Below are 18,812 nucleotides of genomic sequence, written 5' to 3'. Positions count from 1 at the left end.
CGAAGAAGAAGCAAAGGCGTTTCCCAGAGAAGCGGCAAGAGGCGTCTCCCATCCGACACGGATGACAAGGGCAGCAGCTCTTCGGATGAGGAAGTGACAGAGCGGCACCGACAGAAGAGGCGGCAAAGCTCCAGGGCGTTGGAGAACGAGACACCCGAGCTCCAGAAAATTGGAGACAACAAGGAGACCAGCGCACCCCAACTTGGCCTGCAACCTGAGGAGGCCAGTGCACCACAGCCCCTGGAATCTGGGAGCAGTGAGGTAATCATCGCACCCCAGCTCCAGGAAGCCGGGAACAGCAACCCCCCAGAGGGGGTGAGTTTTGGAGAAGCTTCTCCAGCAAAGGTCATCTCAAAATCCGCTCACTACGTGAACCTCCAGATGCCACTGGAGCAGAACACGGCCAAGGAGATCTACCTCAGCCCATCCAAAGTGAAGGAATTTGAGCTCACTACGGGTATGAAGGAGCAGACTAAAGGTCTGGGACTCTCAGAGACAGTGGGTTTGGTAGGAGAATAAATGCTTTAAAATGGGTTTAAAGATTGTATCCATAAATGTGCGTAGCATTAAATCTACTACGCGATGTGTTGCGACCTTGGACTACCTAGCCAAGGTCAAAGCTGACCTGTTGTTTCTGCAGGAGTGTGCGATACCGCACCTCAGCTCCTACAGGCAATGGTCACGATGGTGGTCCCACGGGCCATCGATCTGGTCGGGCGGAAACGACTCTCGTTCCTCCGGCCTGGGTATTCTGCTGCGGGGAGGCAACTTCACCGTCTCCGAGGTCAAGGAGGTGGTGGGCGGGCGACTCCTGGTAGCAGACGTAATGTACAAGAACGCTCCACTCCGGTTAATTAACGTGTACGGCCCGGCACAAGGGGCTGAGCGGCTGGAGGTTTTTCAGCAGCTCCCACTGCTGCTGGCGACCTACAGGCCGGTCATTCTGGGCGGGGACTTCAACTGCATCATCGATGCGGCTGGACGATCCGGCAGGGCCGGAAGCAGATTGGACGCTACGTCCAGATCCCTGATGGAAACAGTTAAGGATGCCAAGCTGCACGACGTCTTCAGCAACCCTGCAGACGGAGCGCAGCGTAGATACACCTGGTCGCGGCCAGACGGGTCCATTCGTTCCAGGATAGACTTCCTGTTTGTGTCCCGTGCATTCACAGTCAGATCCACCGACGTCAAGCCGGTGTTCTTCTCTGACCACTGCCTCCTACTGGCGGACTGCCACTTGGAGGAAGACCTGAGGGTGGGCAGGGGGGCATGGAAGCTAAATGTGCAACTGCTGACCCCAGAGAACATTGAGGAGCTCAAGAGGGATTACAAAGGTTGGAGAACCGTGAAACCCCTCTTTGAGTCCCTGACACACTGGTGGGAAGTGATCAAGGGAAGCATCAAGAGGTTTTTCATCCTCAAAGGCACCCAGAAAGCTAGAAAGGAACAGAGGGAAATGTCCCGACTCCAGGAAAAGATGCAGAATCTGCTCCGGCTGCAGTCGATGGGGGTCGATGTCAAGGAGGAGCTCCAAGAGGTGAAGGGCCAGCAAGCCTCGCACTTTGCCTCGGAGGCCTCCAAGATCATCTTCCGTTCCAGAGTCCGCTCCGTGGAGCAGGATGAGACGTGCTCACGTTTCTTCTTCCAAAAGGTACACAGAGAGCGCTCTGTGATCAGCAGCCTGAAGGAAGAAGACGGCTCAGTAAAGTCATCACGGTCCGACATTCTGAGGATCAGCAAATCCTTTTATGCCGGACTGTATGACGTGAAGCCCACGGACAGCACGGCCTCCCAGTCCTTCCTGTCCTCTATCACGGAGGTCCTAGACCACAGTACGCGGGAGAGCCTAGACAAACCGCTAACTCCCGACGAACTGACTAAGGCCCTCGAGTCCTTCGAGAAGAGTAAAACCCCCGGAAGCGACGGTCTGCCGGCGGAGTTGTATTCGGCTCTGTGGGACTTGATCGGCCCAGACCTGCTAGAAGTGTACGAGAGTATGCTCCTGGCCGGCAGCATGTCAGAATCCATGAGGAAAGGCATCATCACCCTCATCTACAAGCACAAGGGGGAAAGGGAGGAAATTAGAAATTGGCGACCCATTTCACTGTTGAATATGGACTATAAGATTCTGTCCAAGGTCATCGCCAACCGGGTCAAATCCGCTCTGGAATTGGTGATTCACCCTGACCAGACCTGCTCTGTGCCAGGCAGGAAGATCTCTGACAGCCTGGCGCTGCTCAGGGATACGATTGCCTATGTACAGGACAGGGGTGTGGATACCTGCCTCATCAGCTTGGATCAGGAGAAGGCCTTTGACAGAATATCGCACACCTACATGGGGGATGTGCTCTCCAAAATGGGCTTTGGGGAGGGAATTCGAAATTGGATCCAACTGCTCTACACTAACATCAGTAGCGCAGTCTCAATCAATGGGTGGGAAACAGATAGCTTTCCGATTAAATCTGGAGTCAGGCAGGGCTGTCCTCTCTCGCCTGTCCTTTTCGTGTGCTGCATAGAACCCTTTGCCGAGTCCATCAGGAAGGATCCGGGCATAAGAGGAGTGACGATCCCAGGCAGTGGAGGCACTCAGGTAAAAGCCTCCCTGTACATGGACGACGTCGCCGTCTTCTGCTCGGATCCGCTGTCGGTGCGCAGACTGATGCACGTCTGCGACCAGTTCGAACTGGCCTCGGGAGCCAAGGTAAATCGTGGGAAGAGCGAGGCCATGTTCTTTGGGAACTGGGCTGACCGATCCTTTGTCCCCTTCACTGTCAGGGCTGACGGCCTGAAGGTGCTGGGGATATGGTTCGGAGGGACCGGGGCATGCGTTAGAAACTGGAAGGAGCGAGTGGCTATGGTGAAAAGGAAACTGGGCATGTGGGAGCGACGCTCCCTCTCCATTGCGGGTAAGAACCTGGTCATCAGGTGTGAGGTACTCTCGCTGTTGCTGTACGTGGCGCAGGTCTGGCCCATTCCACACTCCTGCGCGATGGCGATCACTCGAGCCATCTTCCGCTTTATCTGGAGGTCGAAAATGGATCGTGTCTGCAGGGACGCGATGTACAAGCCTCTAGATAAAGGGGGAAAAAACGTGCCCAACATCGCCCTCATACTGATGGCCACCTTTGTGTGCGGCTGCATCAAGCGGTGCGTAGACCCTCAGTACGCAAACACCAAGTGTCACTACGTGCTGAGGTTCTACCTGTCCCCGGTGTTGCGAAGGATGGGTCTGGCCACGCTGCCGCGGAACGCTCCAAGTAGTTGGACCGTGCCGTACCACCTGTCCCTGGTGGAAAAATTTATGCAGAAAAACACTTTTGACCACAAGTCCATCAGGCAGTGGTCAGCACGTAACGTCCTAGAGGCCCTGAGGGATAAGGAGAGGGTGGACCCGGTGGGATGGTTCCCCGAGCAGACTGTCAAAGTCATTTGGCAGAATGCCTCATCGCCAGAACTTTCCAACAAGCACCAAGACGTAGCTTGGCTGGTGGTGAGAAAGGCCCTCCCCGTCAGATCCTTCCTACACGCCAGGAGTCTCACCCGCTCTGCACGATGCCCTCGAGGTGGCTGTGGTGGGGAAGAGACCGTTGTTCACCTCCTTGTGGATTGTGCCTTTGCAAAGAAAGTCTGGAGAGAGATGCAGTGGTTGCTGTCGAGGTTCATCCCGAGCAGTTCTGTGACACAGGACTCTGTGCTCTACGGGCTGTTCCCAGGGACACACACCGAGACAAACATCAACTGCAGCTGGAGGATCATCAACTCGGTGAAAGACGCGCTTTGGTCTGCCCGAAACTTGTTGGTCTTCCAGCACAAAGATTTGTCCCCGACCGATTGTTGCGGACTGGCACAATCCAAAGTCCAGGACTACGTGCTGAGGGACGCACTAAAGCTTGGGGCAGCTGCCGCAAAGGCGCAATGGGGAAGGGTCGCTGTCTAAGACCTTTCTACCACAGCGCACCGAGAGACTGGGAACTGTTTAGAGCCCCTCGGGCTGTACAGATCAAAATGAAAGGCTGTAAATGACTGTAATATTGTTTGTACTGATGCACCTGGTGATACATTTTGTAAAAGTTTAACCTGGATTGTACCCTTGTAATGTTGTTTTTGAAATGGTTTTGAATGTGATTGAAGATTTTTATGAATAAAGTATATTTTTACAATAAAAAAAAAAAAATCATTGCAATTTCTGTGATGGTCATCTTGAAATGTTCTTTTAGATATTTTAGGAATAAAGTATATTTTGCAAAAAAAAAGCGGAGTCACAGTTATAATTTATCTCTGGTTTGTCTGCTCTGTCTCATCACTTTCCCCGTCAGTGAAATAGTCCTTAAATAACTAGTATGTACTTACATATTTTATTAAAAACATTATTAAGTCTCTCTGTACATGTAACCTGTTCATATTATCATTTTTATATAGAATTATAATTCACATTGGGGTTCCATGATTACATTTGTAAATTGGTTCTTCAACCAAAAGACCCCTGAAAACGAGTGGAATAGAAGCAGTTTTCTAAAGAAGGACACAGTTCATCATTAAATCTGAGAAGCAGAAACTAAACATGTTGTTTGTTTTATTTACAAATTGCTCCAGAGTCTGGATCCTTACAGCACCCGTTCAAAATTCACCTGGATGATTTGAAGAGCTTCTTGCTGGAGTAAGTGGAGTGACAGTTGCCTGTAAATTGTCCTGAAGTTTACTCTGGTACTTAAGCCATCGCTGCCGTGGATAGGGACCTGAGATGGGCAGTGGGAATGCCAGCCTGCTTCAGGTGGGAAGCAATGCAAAATCATAAAATCACAATGCACAGACTGTGGTCAATCAGCCCCCTCTGTCTGGAAAGGCACCTTGATAGAGCTATTCAACTGGTCCCAGTCCAGTTCCTTTACCCCCACAACCAATCCCTTTTTGAAAGTTAGTTTTGAATATTGTTTCCACCACACTGGCAGCCAGTGTATTCCAGATAATAACTGGCTGCGGGAAAATCTGTATTCATTTCACTCTGGATTTTTTTTAAACAATACCTTACATCTGTATCCTTTGGTTGCTGAACACTCTGCCACTGGAAAATGTTTCTCCCTATTTTCTCAAAACCTTTCATGATTTTGTACTTCTCTATTAAATTTTCCATTAAAGTTTCCTGCAGAGACACTGGCCATAATCTTCCAATCCCCTTAGGTACAGGAGAGGAGCCAGAGGACTGGAGATATGTAAATGTTTCATCCTTGTTCAGAAACGGTCTAAGAATAAATCCAGCCTCTCCAGGTAAGACAGTTTAACCCCTGTGCTGGGAAAGCTTTTAGAAGTGATAACCTTGGACACAGTTAAAAAACACGTAGACAATTGTGTGGAGTACTTAAGGAAAGACAGCCTGGATTTTTCAAAAGAAATGTGTCCGGCCAACTTGACTGAGTTTTCTAATGTGCCAACAGGTAGGCTTGATAGGGTAACATGGCTAATGTGCTATTTCTAGACTTCCAAAAAGGCATTTGAAAAAAGTCACATAATAGGGTTCACGAAAATTTGAAGCTCGTGGGATAAAATGGGCAGTGAAAGTATGAATATGAATTTGCCTCAGCAGCAGAAACAGGTATGGTGAATGGTTATTTTTCAGACTGGAGTGGTTTTACAGTGTTGTTCCCAACGGGTCGGTGTTATGACAAGACAGATGATGTGTGCTGGACGGACCACATCCACACGGGAATCTTGGTCACTCTATCACAATGGTTTTACAATTTGTATTTATTACGAGAAGATGTGTGCACTAAATTCATAAATAATGTGTCCACTAAGACTTTAGAGATCTTAAAAATGAGATTAGAGTATTTTTTTAACAAAATAAAAGATTTCAAACACATAAATCAGACTACAAATTACTTACTCCTATACCAACTCCTAACATTCCTAATATTAACCTGATTCCCAGCTATACATCCCCCTTTAAGGCAACAGAACAAAACAGATTTTAGAATTTTAAAAAAGCAGCAAGTTAACGCAGTACCCACTTGACAGTTACTTTACGTAGCAGATTTATGCACAAATGGCTGGGGGCTTCTTGAAGGCTGGAATGTGAGCGGTGAGTAGGATGTTTAGAGGCTTCAAGGCAATTTAGACGAGTTGAGTGAGTGGGAAAATACACGTCAGATGTAGTATAATGTGGATAAGTGTGAAGTTAACCACTTCCCTAGGAAAAACAGAATGACAGAATATTTTTAAATGGTGTCAGATTGGGAAATGTTGATGTACCAAAGGACCTGGGTGTCCTTGCATACCAATCACTGAAAGCAAGCATGCACGTGCAACAAGCAGTTGCAAGAGGACTTCAGTACAGGGGTAAGTATGTCTTCCTGCAGCTATACAGGGCCTTGGTGAGACCACAACTGGAGTATTGTGTGCTGTTTTGATCTCCTGAGCGGAGAAAGAAAACTTGCCATACAGGCAGTGCAGCGAAGGTTCACCAGGCTGATTCCTGGGATTCTCGTGTGAAAAGACATTGGGTCGAGTGGGCCTGTATTCACACGAGTTATAAGAATGAGAGGGGATCTCATCGAAACATGTAAAATTCTGACTGGGCTGGACAGGCTGGATACAGGGATGATGTTTCCTCTGGCTGCGAGGTCTAGAACAAGGTTTCTCAATCTTAGGATACAGGGTATGCCATCTAGGACTGAAATGAGGAGAAACCTCTTTGCACAGAGGGTGGTGAATTCTCTACCACCGAGGGCTGTGAAGGCCAATTCACTGAATATGTTGAAGAAGGAATTAGATAGACATCTGGACACTAAAGTCGTCAAAGGGGCTGGGGAGAGATCTGGACTATGACGTTGAGATTGAGGATCAGCCATGATTATATCGAATGGTGGAGGAGGCTCGAAGGGCGAATGAGCTACTCCTGCTTCTATTTTTCTATGTTTTTCCAGTCCTGTTAGAACTTACATGGCCCTCTCCTCACATAACCTTTCATTTTCCTTTCATTTTCCCTTTAATATGTAAATTCAACTGTTTGATATTACTCTGAAACGTTAAACTCTGAAAAGGAAGGTAAAAAACAAAATATTTTTCAGGCACATAAATAAAAATAGGAAGGCTGGGATGGAAATAGGACCATTAAGGGATAGATAGGATAATGCCACAGATAAGGATAGAGATAGGGCAGAAATATTAAATGATTACTCGACTCCTCAGGCTGTATGGCTCACAATGAATGTATGTAGTGAATACTAAATGTATCATGATTGTATTGAAGCACCTCAGAGTGCGACATGATGTAGGTTGATAACTCCAATACCATTGCACTGTCTGACTGTCATGACCAGGTTGAAATGATTGTAATATTCATGGATTGTATTGAAGCACCTCGTGATCCATGTGGTAAAGTTGAATCTGATTGCACTTTTTGTGATGGCAATTTAGAAATGTTTATAATGTCCTTTCAGATAGTTTATGAATAAAGTATATTTTTCTAAGTAAATTAAATGATTATTTAATTTCAGTGTTTAACAGGGAGCTAGAACAGGTAGACATGATATTGATTAATAATCTAAGTCTTCAAGTAAGTGCAATTAAAATAAGAGAAAATGGATCGAATCAAACTCAAAGAGGAGAAAACCCTGGCCCAGAAGTTTCACACCCACACATTTAAAGTAAATCTAGGGAATAGATAGCAGAGGTATGACTGCAGATTTAAAATATTTTTTTGAGGAAAAGGTGTAGTGCTAGAGGACTGGCGGATAGCGAATGTAATTCCTGTTCTTAAAAAGGCAGGACAGAATGTGCCTAGGGAATAGTCGATCAGTCAGCTTAATGTTGGTGCTAGAAGAAATAATGCAATCCCTACTAGAGACAGGAAGAACTTCTAGCAATAAAAAGAATCATGAGCATGGATTTCAAAAGGCAAAATCTTTCTTGACCAAAGTAATGAAATTTTAGGAGGAGGTAACAGAGACAGTAGACAATGGTAATGTAGTAGATGCAATTTACCTGGATTTTCAAAAGGCCTTTGACAATGCCTCTTACAATAGGCTACTGAATAAAGTCAGAAAATATGGAGTCAGGGGAGAAGGGAAGAATGGATTGCTAGCAGGTAGTAAGCAGAGGGTAGTTATTCAGAGTGGCAGAAAGTGGGAAATAGCATTTGACAAGGATCATTACTGGGCCCACTGCAGTTGATAATTTGCATTAATATTTTGAACTTCAGAATCAGAAACACAATTTATAAATGGATGACGTGTCTTTATATGTGCATGTGTGCATACGTGTGTGTGTGTGTGTGTGTGTGTGTGCGCACGCACGTATATGCGTCTGTGTGCGTGTGTCTGTGAGAGAAACAATTAGTCAGTCAGTCAGTACTGGGAAGGGAAAAGCTGAAGTGAAAAAAACCAACCAGGAGGGCTTCTTTTTGAAGGGATCAAATTGATAATTAGAGAAGTTAAGCTAAATTTATTTCAAACTTTGGTTAGGTCATACTTACAGTACTGCACGTGGCTCTGGTCAATTTATTATTAAAAAGGATAGAGGAACTGGTGAGAGTGCAGAGAGGATTTAAAATTTCTGCCATTTCCGCCAACTCCAGCACGATGCCACCACCAAAGACATCCTCCCTCCACCCACCCTGTCGGCATTCCGTAAGGACTGTTCCCTCCGGGACACCTTGGTCCAGTCCTCCATCACTCCCAACACCTCAACCCTCCTCCCATGGCACCTTCCCATACAATCACAGAAGGTGCAATGCCTGTCCCTTTAGTCCCCCCCACTCCTCACCGTCCAAGGGCCCAAATACTCCTTTCAAGTGAAGCAGTGCTTCACTTGCACTTCCCTCAATTTGGTCTAGTGCATTCGCTGCTCCCAATGATGTCACATCTACAATGGAGATACCAAACGCCGACTGGGTGACAGCTTTGTGGAACATCTTCAGTCTGTCTGCAGACATGACCCAGAACTTTCTGTCGCTAGCCATTTCAACACACCATCCCGCTCTCAAGCCCACATGTCCATCATGGGCCTGCTGCAATGTTCCAGTGAAGCTCAACGCAAAATTGAGGAACAGCGCCTCATCTTCCGACTAGGTACTTTACAGCCTTCCGGACTTAACAACGAGTTCAACCACTTCAGATCATGAACTCTCTCCTCCATCCTTACCCATTTTAATCCCCTTTTTTCCAAATATCTAATTTTAAATTTTAATTGATATACATTCATTTTTTTCCTACCCATTACTATTATTATTTAAAAATAATTATTTCCATTCATTGTTTTATCCCCACCTTTTAGCCTATTTTGATCTTTTCTCCCACACCATCACCCCGCCCCTCCACCCCACCCCCATGAGGGCCAAATGTAACTTGCTTATCCTGATTTCTATCATTAATGCCACCATTAGCACTTCCTTTAGCCAGTATTACCACCATAAACACCCCATTTGAACTTTTGTTTATGACATCTATTGCAATACCTCCTTTGCCTCCACCTATCACTGACCTACTATCCAGCTTCATCTGTCTCACCCCCTTAAACAGTATATATTTCACCACATTTCTACTTCTCTTCAGTTCTGAAGAAAAGTCACCATGGACTCGAAACATTAACTCTATCCTTCCCTCCACAGAAGCTGGCAGACTTGCTGAGTTTTTCCAGCAATTTTTGTTTTTATTAACCAAAATGAACGTTAATCCTACAGAAAGTAAGTCTGGAGAATTAATAGTGGAAAATAATGAGATGGCAGATGAATGGAACCGATATTTTGCATTAACCTTCACTATTGAGGATATAAGTAACCTCCCAGAAATCACTGTATCTCAGGAAATGGAGGGGAGTGAGGAACTCAGGAAAATTACAATCACCAGGGAAGTGGTATTGAGCAAACAGTTGGAGCTGCGGTCTGACAAATCCCCGGATCCTGCGGACTTCATCCTAGGGTCTTAAAAGAAGTGACTAGTGAGATAGTTGATGCATTGGTTGGTGGGGTGGGTGGGGGAGATGAACAGAAGGGAAGGTCTCTGATAAAATAGAAAACAGGACAGATTAAATGCTGCAAAGTGTCTTTACGAAGTAAGTCTGGAATGAGATGCAATGGTTTTTGTCGAGTTTCTACCTGAGCAGTTCTGTGACACAGGACCCTGTGCTCTACAGGTTGTTCCCAGGGACGCACACCGAGATATAGGTCAATTCCTGTTCGACAGGTACTAGAAACTGTAATTCTATTGTTTTTCAAAATATACACTTTATTCATAATGTTAAGGTAAATTACACGACAGTTCCAATTTGACATCACATAAAGTGCAACACAGATCTATTTTGTTTAATGCAGCCTATGACATTCTGAGATACTTCAGCACGCTCACAAACAGATTACAAATAGATTTACAATTCTCGTTTCATATCAAACATTCCCTGGTACGTTGTCTGGGGAAAATAAAATTAAATGACAGAACAGAAAATAATTGAGGGGAAAATGTACAAATATTGAGGAAAACCAGACACTGAGTATGACTCACCTGTACATCATCTGACACAGCGCTCTCTCCCCCGCATTCACTTTGTGAACCACATAGGGACACCCGGCAGACACAGCCTGTGCTGATGGGGAGCCTTGCTCGCCTGTACACATACATTATCTTGTACTCCATGTCGGTGATTTTACAATGATATAAAGGCATCAATTGCACATAAGTGATTGTGTAAATATGCTGTGGGTTCATTTATTGAGGCGAGGAACATGGGGACAGATATACATGGATAGAAACATTGAAGGCATCAGCAGCAGAACTGTCTGTTGTGTGCTCTGCTCACTATCAAAAGTGAAACTAAAGCTAGATTGCATGACACACTTCCCTTCTAGCGATGATAGGCAGCTATCTCTTAAAGACATATTACAGCATTCCCCCTTTTTAAAGGTACTTTAACCCCTTCCAAAGAAGTGTAACTACTTACAATACTTGTTCATGTTTAGTTACCTAATGGTATAACATGAGCGTATCGAACGGATGAATCTATGAGTCCCTGAAGGGTAAAGGCAATCTGCTGGTACGCCCAGATCCTATGATGGTAACTTTATCTGGAGGTGTATTTAATTGCTCACAGTGACCTGCGGGATTGTCAGACTTGCATTTTGTATTTTGGTTTCATTAGGGAACTTTTCCTAAATGCAGTAGGAATGTACGGTGGTTGAGGAGCTGGAATAGATCTGATTTCTCCTCAGTTACGTCTCACCATTGTGCCTTTTTGTGTCATGACTTCATAGGACCCTGGTTTTGAACCAATCTTTGACGCGTCGGCTGGTTGCCACGTACCCTTCTGTGGGCCCCTGGACGTGAACTTGTCCCAACTGTAAACTTGGCAGCTCTGTACCCACATTTTTATCAAGACATTGGCCGTCTTCTCTTGCAGTTTTAAAAGTTGCTCTCTAGTCTTTTAGACAGTAGAATGGGTAAGAGTCCGTAAATTGGTATGCACTGGTCGGCCAAACAAGATCTGTGCCAGTTATAGAATAATTCCACTTAAAGGTTTCACTCTTGGATGTAACATTGCAATGGGCAGATCTTGCTTGGTCTGTCTACATGTGAGAATTAGGGATTTCACTGTGCAAATCATTCATTCACCTCGGACATTAGATCAAGCTAATATCAGGTCATAAAGATTCCAGTTTGATGAGCTGCCTGCCTTAAAAATGACTTACCGGGAGGTGCCTGACTTGTCCCAATATGGCCAAAATGATCTTATGTGCTCGTGGAGATACTGAATTGAATCAGGCCATCCGTTTTCCACAGTTTCTGTAGTGTCACCTTTAACCATTTCTTCTTGTAGCTGCTAGCATTTGTTTTGCACAAAATGTTCTGGATTAATTGACAGACTTGCAGACTTGCTCTGGATCAATTGACAGACTTGCATTCTCCTGCAAGCGTAATGTTGCAGCTCACTTTTAATTGACAATTATGTCTAAACATCCTGGATATTTCGATTTTAGTTCATGAACTGAGGTGACAGGCGTAGTTTCTGAGTTTGATCTGCCTTGTGAGGTCTGATTGATTCCATGGATTGTTGCTAGTGTGAGGTCATGGCATGCTGGTACACCTAGGGACTCTGGGTCTTTAGTCTTCATGATGTAGAACATCTGTGTCACCAGGAGGATTGATTGTACTTACAGCCCAGGAGTATGATCCTGCACATGGAATTCGTGAGCTGTTGTATGCTGAGTGTATCACAGCAGTGGGTTTTGCCATGTCGACAGATATGTGTCTTTTAGAATTAGTAGGGGTAGCATGTTGGCACTTGCCCCTGTGTCAATCTTGACCAATAATGAATCCTTACCAACTTTCTTAGGGCAGCTAATTCGAATCTTGGCAAACACTGAGATGGCATCAATGCTTTCCACAAGATTGACGGTGTGAAATAGGTGCTCTTCACTCTCCATCTCATTGTGCACATCGTCATTTTCTTGTTTGTCAATCGCTTTGTGTATATGTTTCTGGCGGGATACCAGCTGGCCATCCTCATTGCTGAAAAGTACCTGTTGCATGCAGGTTGTTTGGATCAGCGCACGGCTCTTTGTGGCTGCATCAGCCTTTGCTCAAGTGTACAGCCTCTGCCAAAGGCCCTTTCTGCCACATGCCTTACAGAATCGATGAAAAGTTGGGCATTTCCTTGGTGCATGCAGAAGGCTATATCCTCCACATGTCCTGCTAGGTTTGGGTTTCCTAGTGTGTGCTTCAACAACTGGGTTGTACTTTGGACCTGTAAGTTTCATCAAACTGTGAGGATCGCTTCGTCCTTACATCCCTCCTCTTCAGCCACTCTTGAATGCTACACCTTTTCGGCTTGTCAAACAGATCTTCCTGGAATCCTTCCATGGGAGTGGATGTGATCACCAACTCAACAATTCTGCCTGCTAGCTCTGCATTTGAAAAATCACAGAACGTACCCTTTTCCCTGCACCTGCTGATGAAGTGGTCTATGGATTCTGTAAAAAAAACAAAAATAGCTGGAAAAACTTAGCAGGTCGGACAGTATCGAAGAAGATGAATACAGTTGTAGTGTCGAGTCCATATGACTCTTCATCAGAACTAAAGAAAAATAGAAATGAGGTGAAATATAAGCTGGTTGATGGGGGTGGGACAGGTGAAGCTGGATGGAGGGCCAGTGACAGGTGGAGGCAAAGAAGAGATTGCCAAACATGTCATAGACAAAGGGACAAAGGATTTTTATGGTAATGATATTATCTAAGGAATGTGCTAATGGTGACATTAAGGGTAGAAAGCAAGACGAGGAAGTGACAAATGGCCCGAGTGGGGGTGGGGTGAGGGGAAGGGATCGAAATAGGCTAAAAGCTGGAGATAAAACAATGGATGGGAATAAATTTAACTTTAATAGAAATTGGTGGGAAAAGGAAAATATATTTAAAAAAATATATTTTAAAAATGACAAATTATTAGAAAAAAGGGGGATCGGAAAGGGGCTAAGGATGGGGGAGAGAGGTCATGCGCTGAAGTTGTTGAACTCAATGTTAAGCCCGGAAGGTTGAAAAGTGCCTAATCGGAAGATGAGATGCTGTTCCTCCAGTTTGCGTTGAGCTTCACTGGAACATTGCAGCAGGCCAAGGACGGATATTTGGGCATGGAGGGTGTTGTCGAAATGACATGAACTCTAATTGATGAAGACAGAAGTTGAACCTGATTCTGCACCAGTCGCCCAATATCTTTTGGGGATCCTTTAGCTCTTCTGTTGTTGATCCTGACGTGTTCAGCCTGTGTAGACCGACAATCACATTATCTTGCCCGCTCACATTCTGTGAACCAGATGCTGTTCAAAAGGGAATTGAATAAATAATAAAAGAAAAATGAAAAATATCATTTCAGGAGCCGATTTGGCATTGGGATTTAAAAGCCTAAAGACATTTTAGAAGCAGCTGGCTGCTGCAATGGGGGAATCATTTGTTTCTGGGTGAATGAATTTAAAAAGCGTCTCTTCCTCAAAACCGTTTCTCTTGCTTATGCCACCCTCTGCTGGCCGTTCGACGTTAATACACAAGCAGAGAGGAAATCATGATAAATGCAGTGAGTGCAGAGCGACCTAAAATGCCAACGTTAAAATAAAAGCAAAACACTGCGGAAGTTGGCGATCTTGGAGCTCGAAACGTTAACACTGTTTGCTTCTCCACATACATGTGTCCTGTATGTGTTAATTTTTCGAGTACTTTGTAGAACATGCAACAGCGGTCTCTGTTGGTGAACAAATATGTTACAGTAAAATCTGATACTAATTAGTTAATCAGAGGAGAGCGCAAATGCAGTCCTCCCTCTCCCACAAATTTTACAGTCGAGAATCCCGCATTTGGGGTCATCGCAGGTGTCAGCACACTCGAAGTGCAATGGGCTAACCTCGTCCTGGGAGAACCACCCCTTTTTTGGACAAATATACTTTATTCATTAAATGTCTGGAAGAACATTACAAAACATTTCTAAATCACCATCACAAAAAGTGTATCAAATTCAACTTTTAGACATGGATCACGAGGTGCTTCAATACAATCAATGAATATTACAGTCATTTCAATATGGTCATTACAGACAGTCAGACAGTGCAATGATATTGGAGTTATCAACACACATCCTGTTGCACTCTGAGGTGCTTCAATACAATTATAATACATTTAGTATTCACTGCATACGTTCAATGTGAGCCGTACAGCCCGAGGGATCTATACAATTCCCAGTCTCTCAGTGCACTATGGCAGAAAGATCTTAGTCAGCTACCTCTCCCCATTGGGCCTTTGCAGCGGCTGCCCCAAGCTTTAGTGTGTCTCTCTGCACATAGCCCTGGACCTTGGAATGTGCCAGTCTGCAACACACGGTCGGGAACAACTATGCACTGGAAGACCAACAAGCTTCATGCAGACCAAAGAGTGTCTTTCACTGAGTTGATGATCCTCCAGCTGCAGTTGGTGTTTGTCTCAGTGTGTGTCCCTGGGAACAGCCCTGAGAGCACAGAGTCCTGTGTCACAGCACTACTCGGGATGAACCTCGGCAAAAACTACTGCATCTCTCTCCAGAACTTCTTTGCAAAGGCACAATCCACAAGGAGGTGAACAAAAGCCTCTTGCCCGCCACCCCCACCCCCCCGCCCCACCACCATACAGCCACCTCGAGGGCAAGGTGCAGAGAGGGTGAGATTCTTGGCCTGTAGGAAGAATCTGATGGGGAGGCACCTTGGTGCCTTTTGGAAAGTTCTGGCGATGAGGCATTCTGCCAAATGACTTTGACAGTCTGCTCAGGGAACCATCGACAGGATCCAACATCTCCTTTTCCTGCAGGGCCTCTAAAACGTTACGTGCCGACCACTGCCTCATGGACTTGTGGTCAAAGGAGTTTCTCTGCATCAATTTTTCCACAAGGGACAGGTAGTACGGCACGGTCCAACTACTTGGAGCATTCCGCGGCAGCGTGGCCAGACCCATCCTTCGCAACACCGGGGACAGGTAGAACCTCAGCAAGGAGTGACACTTGGTGTTTGCGTACTGAGGGTCTACACACAGCTTGATGCAGCCGCACACAAAGGTGGCCATCATGATGAGGGTGATGTTGGGCACGTTTTCTCCCCATTATCTAGAGGCTTGTACATCGCATCCCTGTGGACACGATCCATTTTCGAACTCCAGCTAAAGCGAAAGATTGCTCGGGTGATCGCCATCACTCAGGAGTCTGGAATGGGCCAGGCCTGCGCCACGTACAGCAACAGCGAGAGTGTCTCACACCTGATGACCAGGTTCTTACCCGCAATGGAGAGGGAGAGTCGCTGCCACATGCCCAGTTTTCTTTCCACCATAGACACTCGCTCCTTCCAGTTTCTAACACATGCCCCGGTCCCTCCGAACCATATCCCCAACACCTTCAGGCCGTCTGACCTGACGGTGAAGGGGACAAAGGATCAGTCAGCCCAGTTCCCAAAGGACATGGCCTCACTATTCCCATGATGTACCTTGGCTCCCCAGGCCAGTTCAAACTGGTCGCAGATGTTTATCAGTCTGCGCACCGACAGCAGATCCAAGCAGAAGATGGTGACATCGTCCATGTACAGGGAATCTTTGACCTGAGTGCCTCCACTGCCTGGGATCGTCACTCCTCTTATGCCTTGATGGACTCAGCAAATGGTTCTATGCAACACACAAACAGAACAGGGGAGAGAGGGAAGCCCTGCCTGACTCCAGATTTAATTGGAAAGCTTTCTGATTCCCACCCATTGATTTGAGACTGTGCTACTGATGTTAGTGTAGAGCAGTTGGATCCAGTTGCGGAATCTCTCCCCAAACCCCATTTTGGAGATCACATCCACCATGTAGGTGTGTGATATTCTGTCAAAGGCCTTCTCCTGATCCAGGCTGATGAGGCAGGTATCCACACCCCTGTCCTGCACATAGGTAATCGTATCCCTGAGCAGTGCAAGGCTGTCTGAGATCTTCCTGCCGGGCACAGTGCAGGTCTGGTCAGGGTGGATCACCAACTCCAGAGCAGACTTGGCCCGATTGGCGATGACCTTGGATAGAATCTTATAGTCCACTTTCAACAGTGAGAGGGGTCGCCAATTTGTAATTTCCTCCCTTTCCCCCTTGTGCTTGTTGATGAGGGTGATGATGCCTTTCCTCATGGATTCTGACACACTACCGGCCAAGAGCAGAGTCTCGTACACTTCTAGCAGGTCTGGGCTGATCCAGTCCCACAGAGACGAATACAACTCAGCCGGTAAGCCATTGCTTCCGGGAGTCTTACACTTCTCGAAGGACTCAAGGACCTTAGTCAGTTCATCAGGCGATAGCAGTTTGTCCAGGCTCTCCCGCTTGGAGCAACAGTTAGAACTTGGTGGTTGGGGTAAGGTTGCTGAGGAAGTTTTTGGAGTCGCAAAGATGTTGTTTATTGTAAAACCTAAATACAGCTCTGAAGAAGGGTCATAGAGACTCGAAACATTAACTCTGTCTGTCTCTCCACAGATGCTGCCAGGCTTGCTGAGATTTTCCAGCATTTTCTGTTGTTTCTGATGTAGTTTGTTGTCTCCAGGAGAGGTGATTAGAGCCCTGGGGAGCATCCGAGGAGAAAATTAAAAGGTCCATTATTGGGGTTGATGTGGGGGTTATTGGTTTTCAGGATAATGTTAGTGGGGAAACAGGGGTGGTTATTGGGGTTCTGGGTAATGTTAATGGGGACTGGGCAATTATTGGGGTTCAGGGTAATGTTATTGGGGGCAGGGGTTATTGGGGTTCAGGAAAATGTTTTGGGGGCACTGGTGGATTATTGGTGTTCAGGGTAATGTTAGTGGGTAGAGGGGGTTATTGATGTTTAAGATAATGTTAGTGGGGGCGGGGAATTATTGGGGTTCAGGGTAATGTTAGTGGGGACACGGCAGGGGGTTTATTGGAGGTCACGGTGTGGTCGTGGGGGTGATGGGGTGTGAGGCAGACTCGCTCGAACTCAGAGGGAATTCTGCCTGCACTATGGATATTCCCCATTTGGTGGCGCCACTCCCTCACCTCTCAGTCTGACTCCTCATTTTGCTTTCTCCAAAACTCAGCCATCCTCACTGCAAAACAGTCCTGAGCTGTTCCCAAGGCATTCTCAACACTTCACTCAGTTTGCCTCCTTCAATATTTTTTTTAAAGGAGAAGTCATTTTCTCCCTTCCTTTCTGTCCCACCCCTCTGTGCCGCCCAAATTTCTCTTTGAATTGCTGGGTGGCCCTGGGGTTAACCCCCACTGGTTTTGTGGTTAGGTTGGAGAAGCTAGGCTTGTTCTCCCTGGAGCGAAGGTGGTGGGTCTAATAGAGGTGGACAAGATTATGACAGGTTTGGATAAGATAGGCAAAGGACGGCCACTGCCATTAGCTCCCATATACAAGGACTAGTGTCTGTAAGTGTGGCGGGAAGCAGAGACAGAGATTCCGTTTGACTGAGGATCTGACAGGCCACTCGCTTCGTTCCCCTGTAGACTAGTGAGGACGGGGATGATGTGTAACAGGGACTTGGCAAGAGATGGGATATAAGCGGTAGAGTTACAGATGAATTGAAGTTTATGTTGGGCGGTGGGCGGGTTACTGGCGATGAGAACATTGGAATAGTCAGGACTGGAGTCAGAGTGATGGCTGAGTGTGTCAGTCGGGCTGAAGTCTGGGCAAAGCTGGACAATGTTACAGGAATGGAGTTATTGTGATCACAGGGTCAGCAGTTCATTTCCGGGTTGGAGCATAATCGATATGTGTGAAAGACAGCGCACTGATTAACTAGCCTAACATAGTGCAAATTAATAATGTTGTCTTATCCCTTCGTTCATTATCTTCCATTGAACCACTGTCAAAAGTTGGACAGAATCCAAAAGTGCTGTATCCTCAAGAACATTTCCCTTGCGTGAAAACAGGTTTTGGAACTTATGGCGTAAACAAAAATCTTCACTTGCAAGCATATACTTAAGCAAAGACGTGTGGCAGGTCAGAATATTGGAAAGAATATAAAGAACAGCAAAAATGACAAAAAAAATAATGAGGAGGGAAAAATTAGAGTTTGAGGGAAAGCTCGCTAGTAATATAAAGACATATAGTTAGAATTTCAATAGATATTTAAATAAAAGAGTTAAGAAAGTGATTGCTGATCCTTTAGAGAGTGAGTCTGGGGATTTGATGATGGAAAGTAGGGAGATGCTGGATGAATTAAACAGATATTTTGCTTTTATCTTCACTATAGAGGACACAAGTAACATCCTGGAAATAGCTGTAAATCAGGAAATGGAAGGAAGGGAGTAACTTGGAAAAATTACAATCACGGGGCAAGTGGTATTGAGC

At 45.8% G+C, this 18,812-nt stretch overlaps 1 protein-coding gene across 1 annotated transcript in view; it reads left to right on the top strand.

Moving 5' to 3' along the window:
• LOC144695446 (E3 ubiquitin-protein ligase TRIM39-like) overlaps window positions 1-18,812 on the top strand; it is a 74,984-nt gene that overhangs the window by 26,729 nt on the left and 29,443 nt on the right. Inside the window, exon 7 of the mRNA XM_078566332.1 lies at window positions 4,594-4,657. Within this exon, the coding sequence (XP_078422458.1) occupies window positions 4,594-4,657 (64 nt within the window). The remainder of the gene's footprint in view (window positions 1-4,593; window positions 4,658-18,812) is intronic.

Source organism: Cetorhinus maximus, chromosome 21 (assembly GCF_964194155.1).
Source record: "Cetorhinus maximus chromosome 21, sCetMax3.hap1.1, whole genome shotgun sequence".
In the NCBI taxonomy this organism is placed as follows: Eukaryota; Metazoa; Chordata; class Chondrichthyes; order Lamniformes; family Cetorhinidae; genus Cetorhinus; species Cetorhinus maximus.
This window is presented reverse-complemented; position numbering and strand designations above follow the sequence as displayed.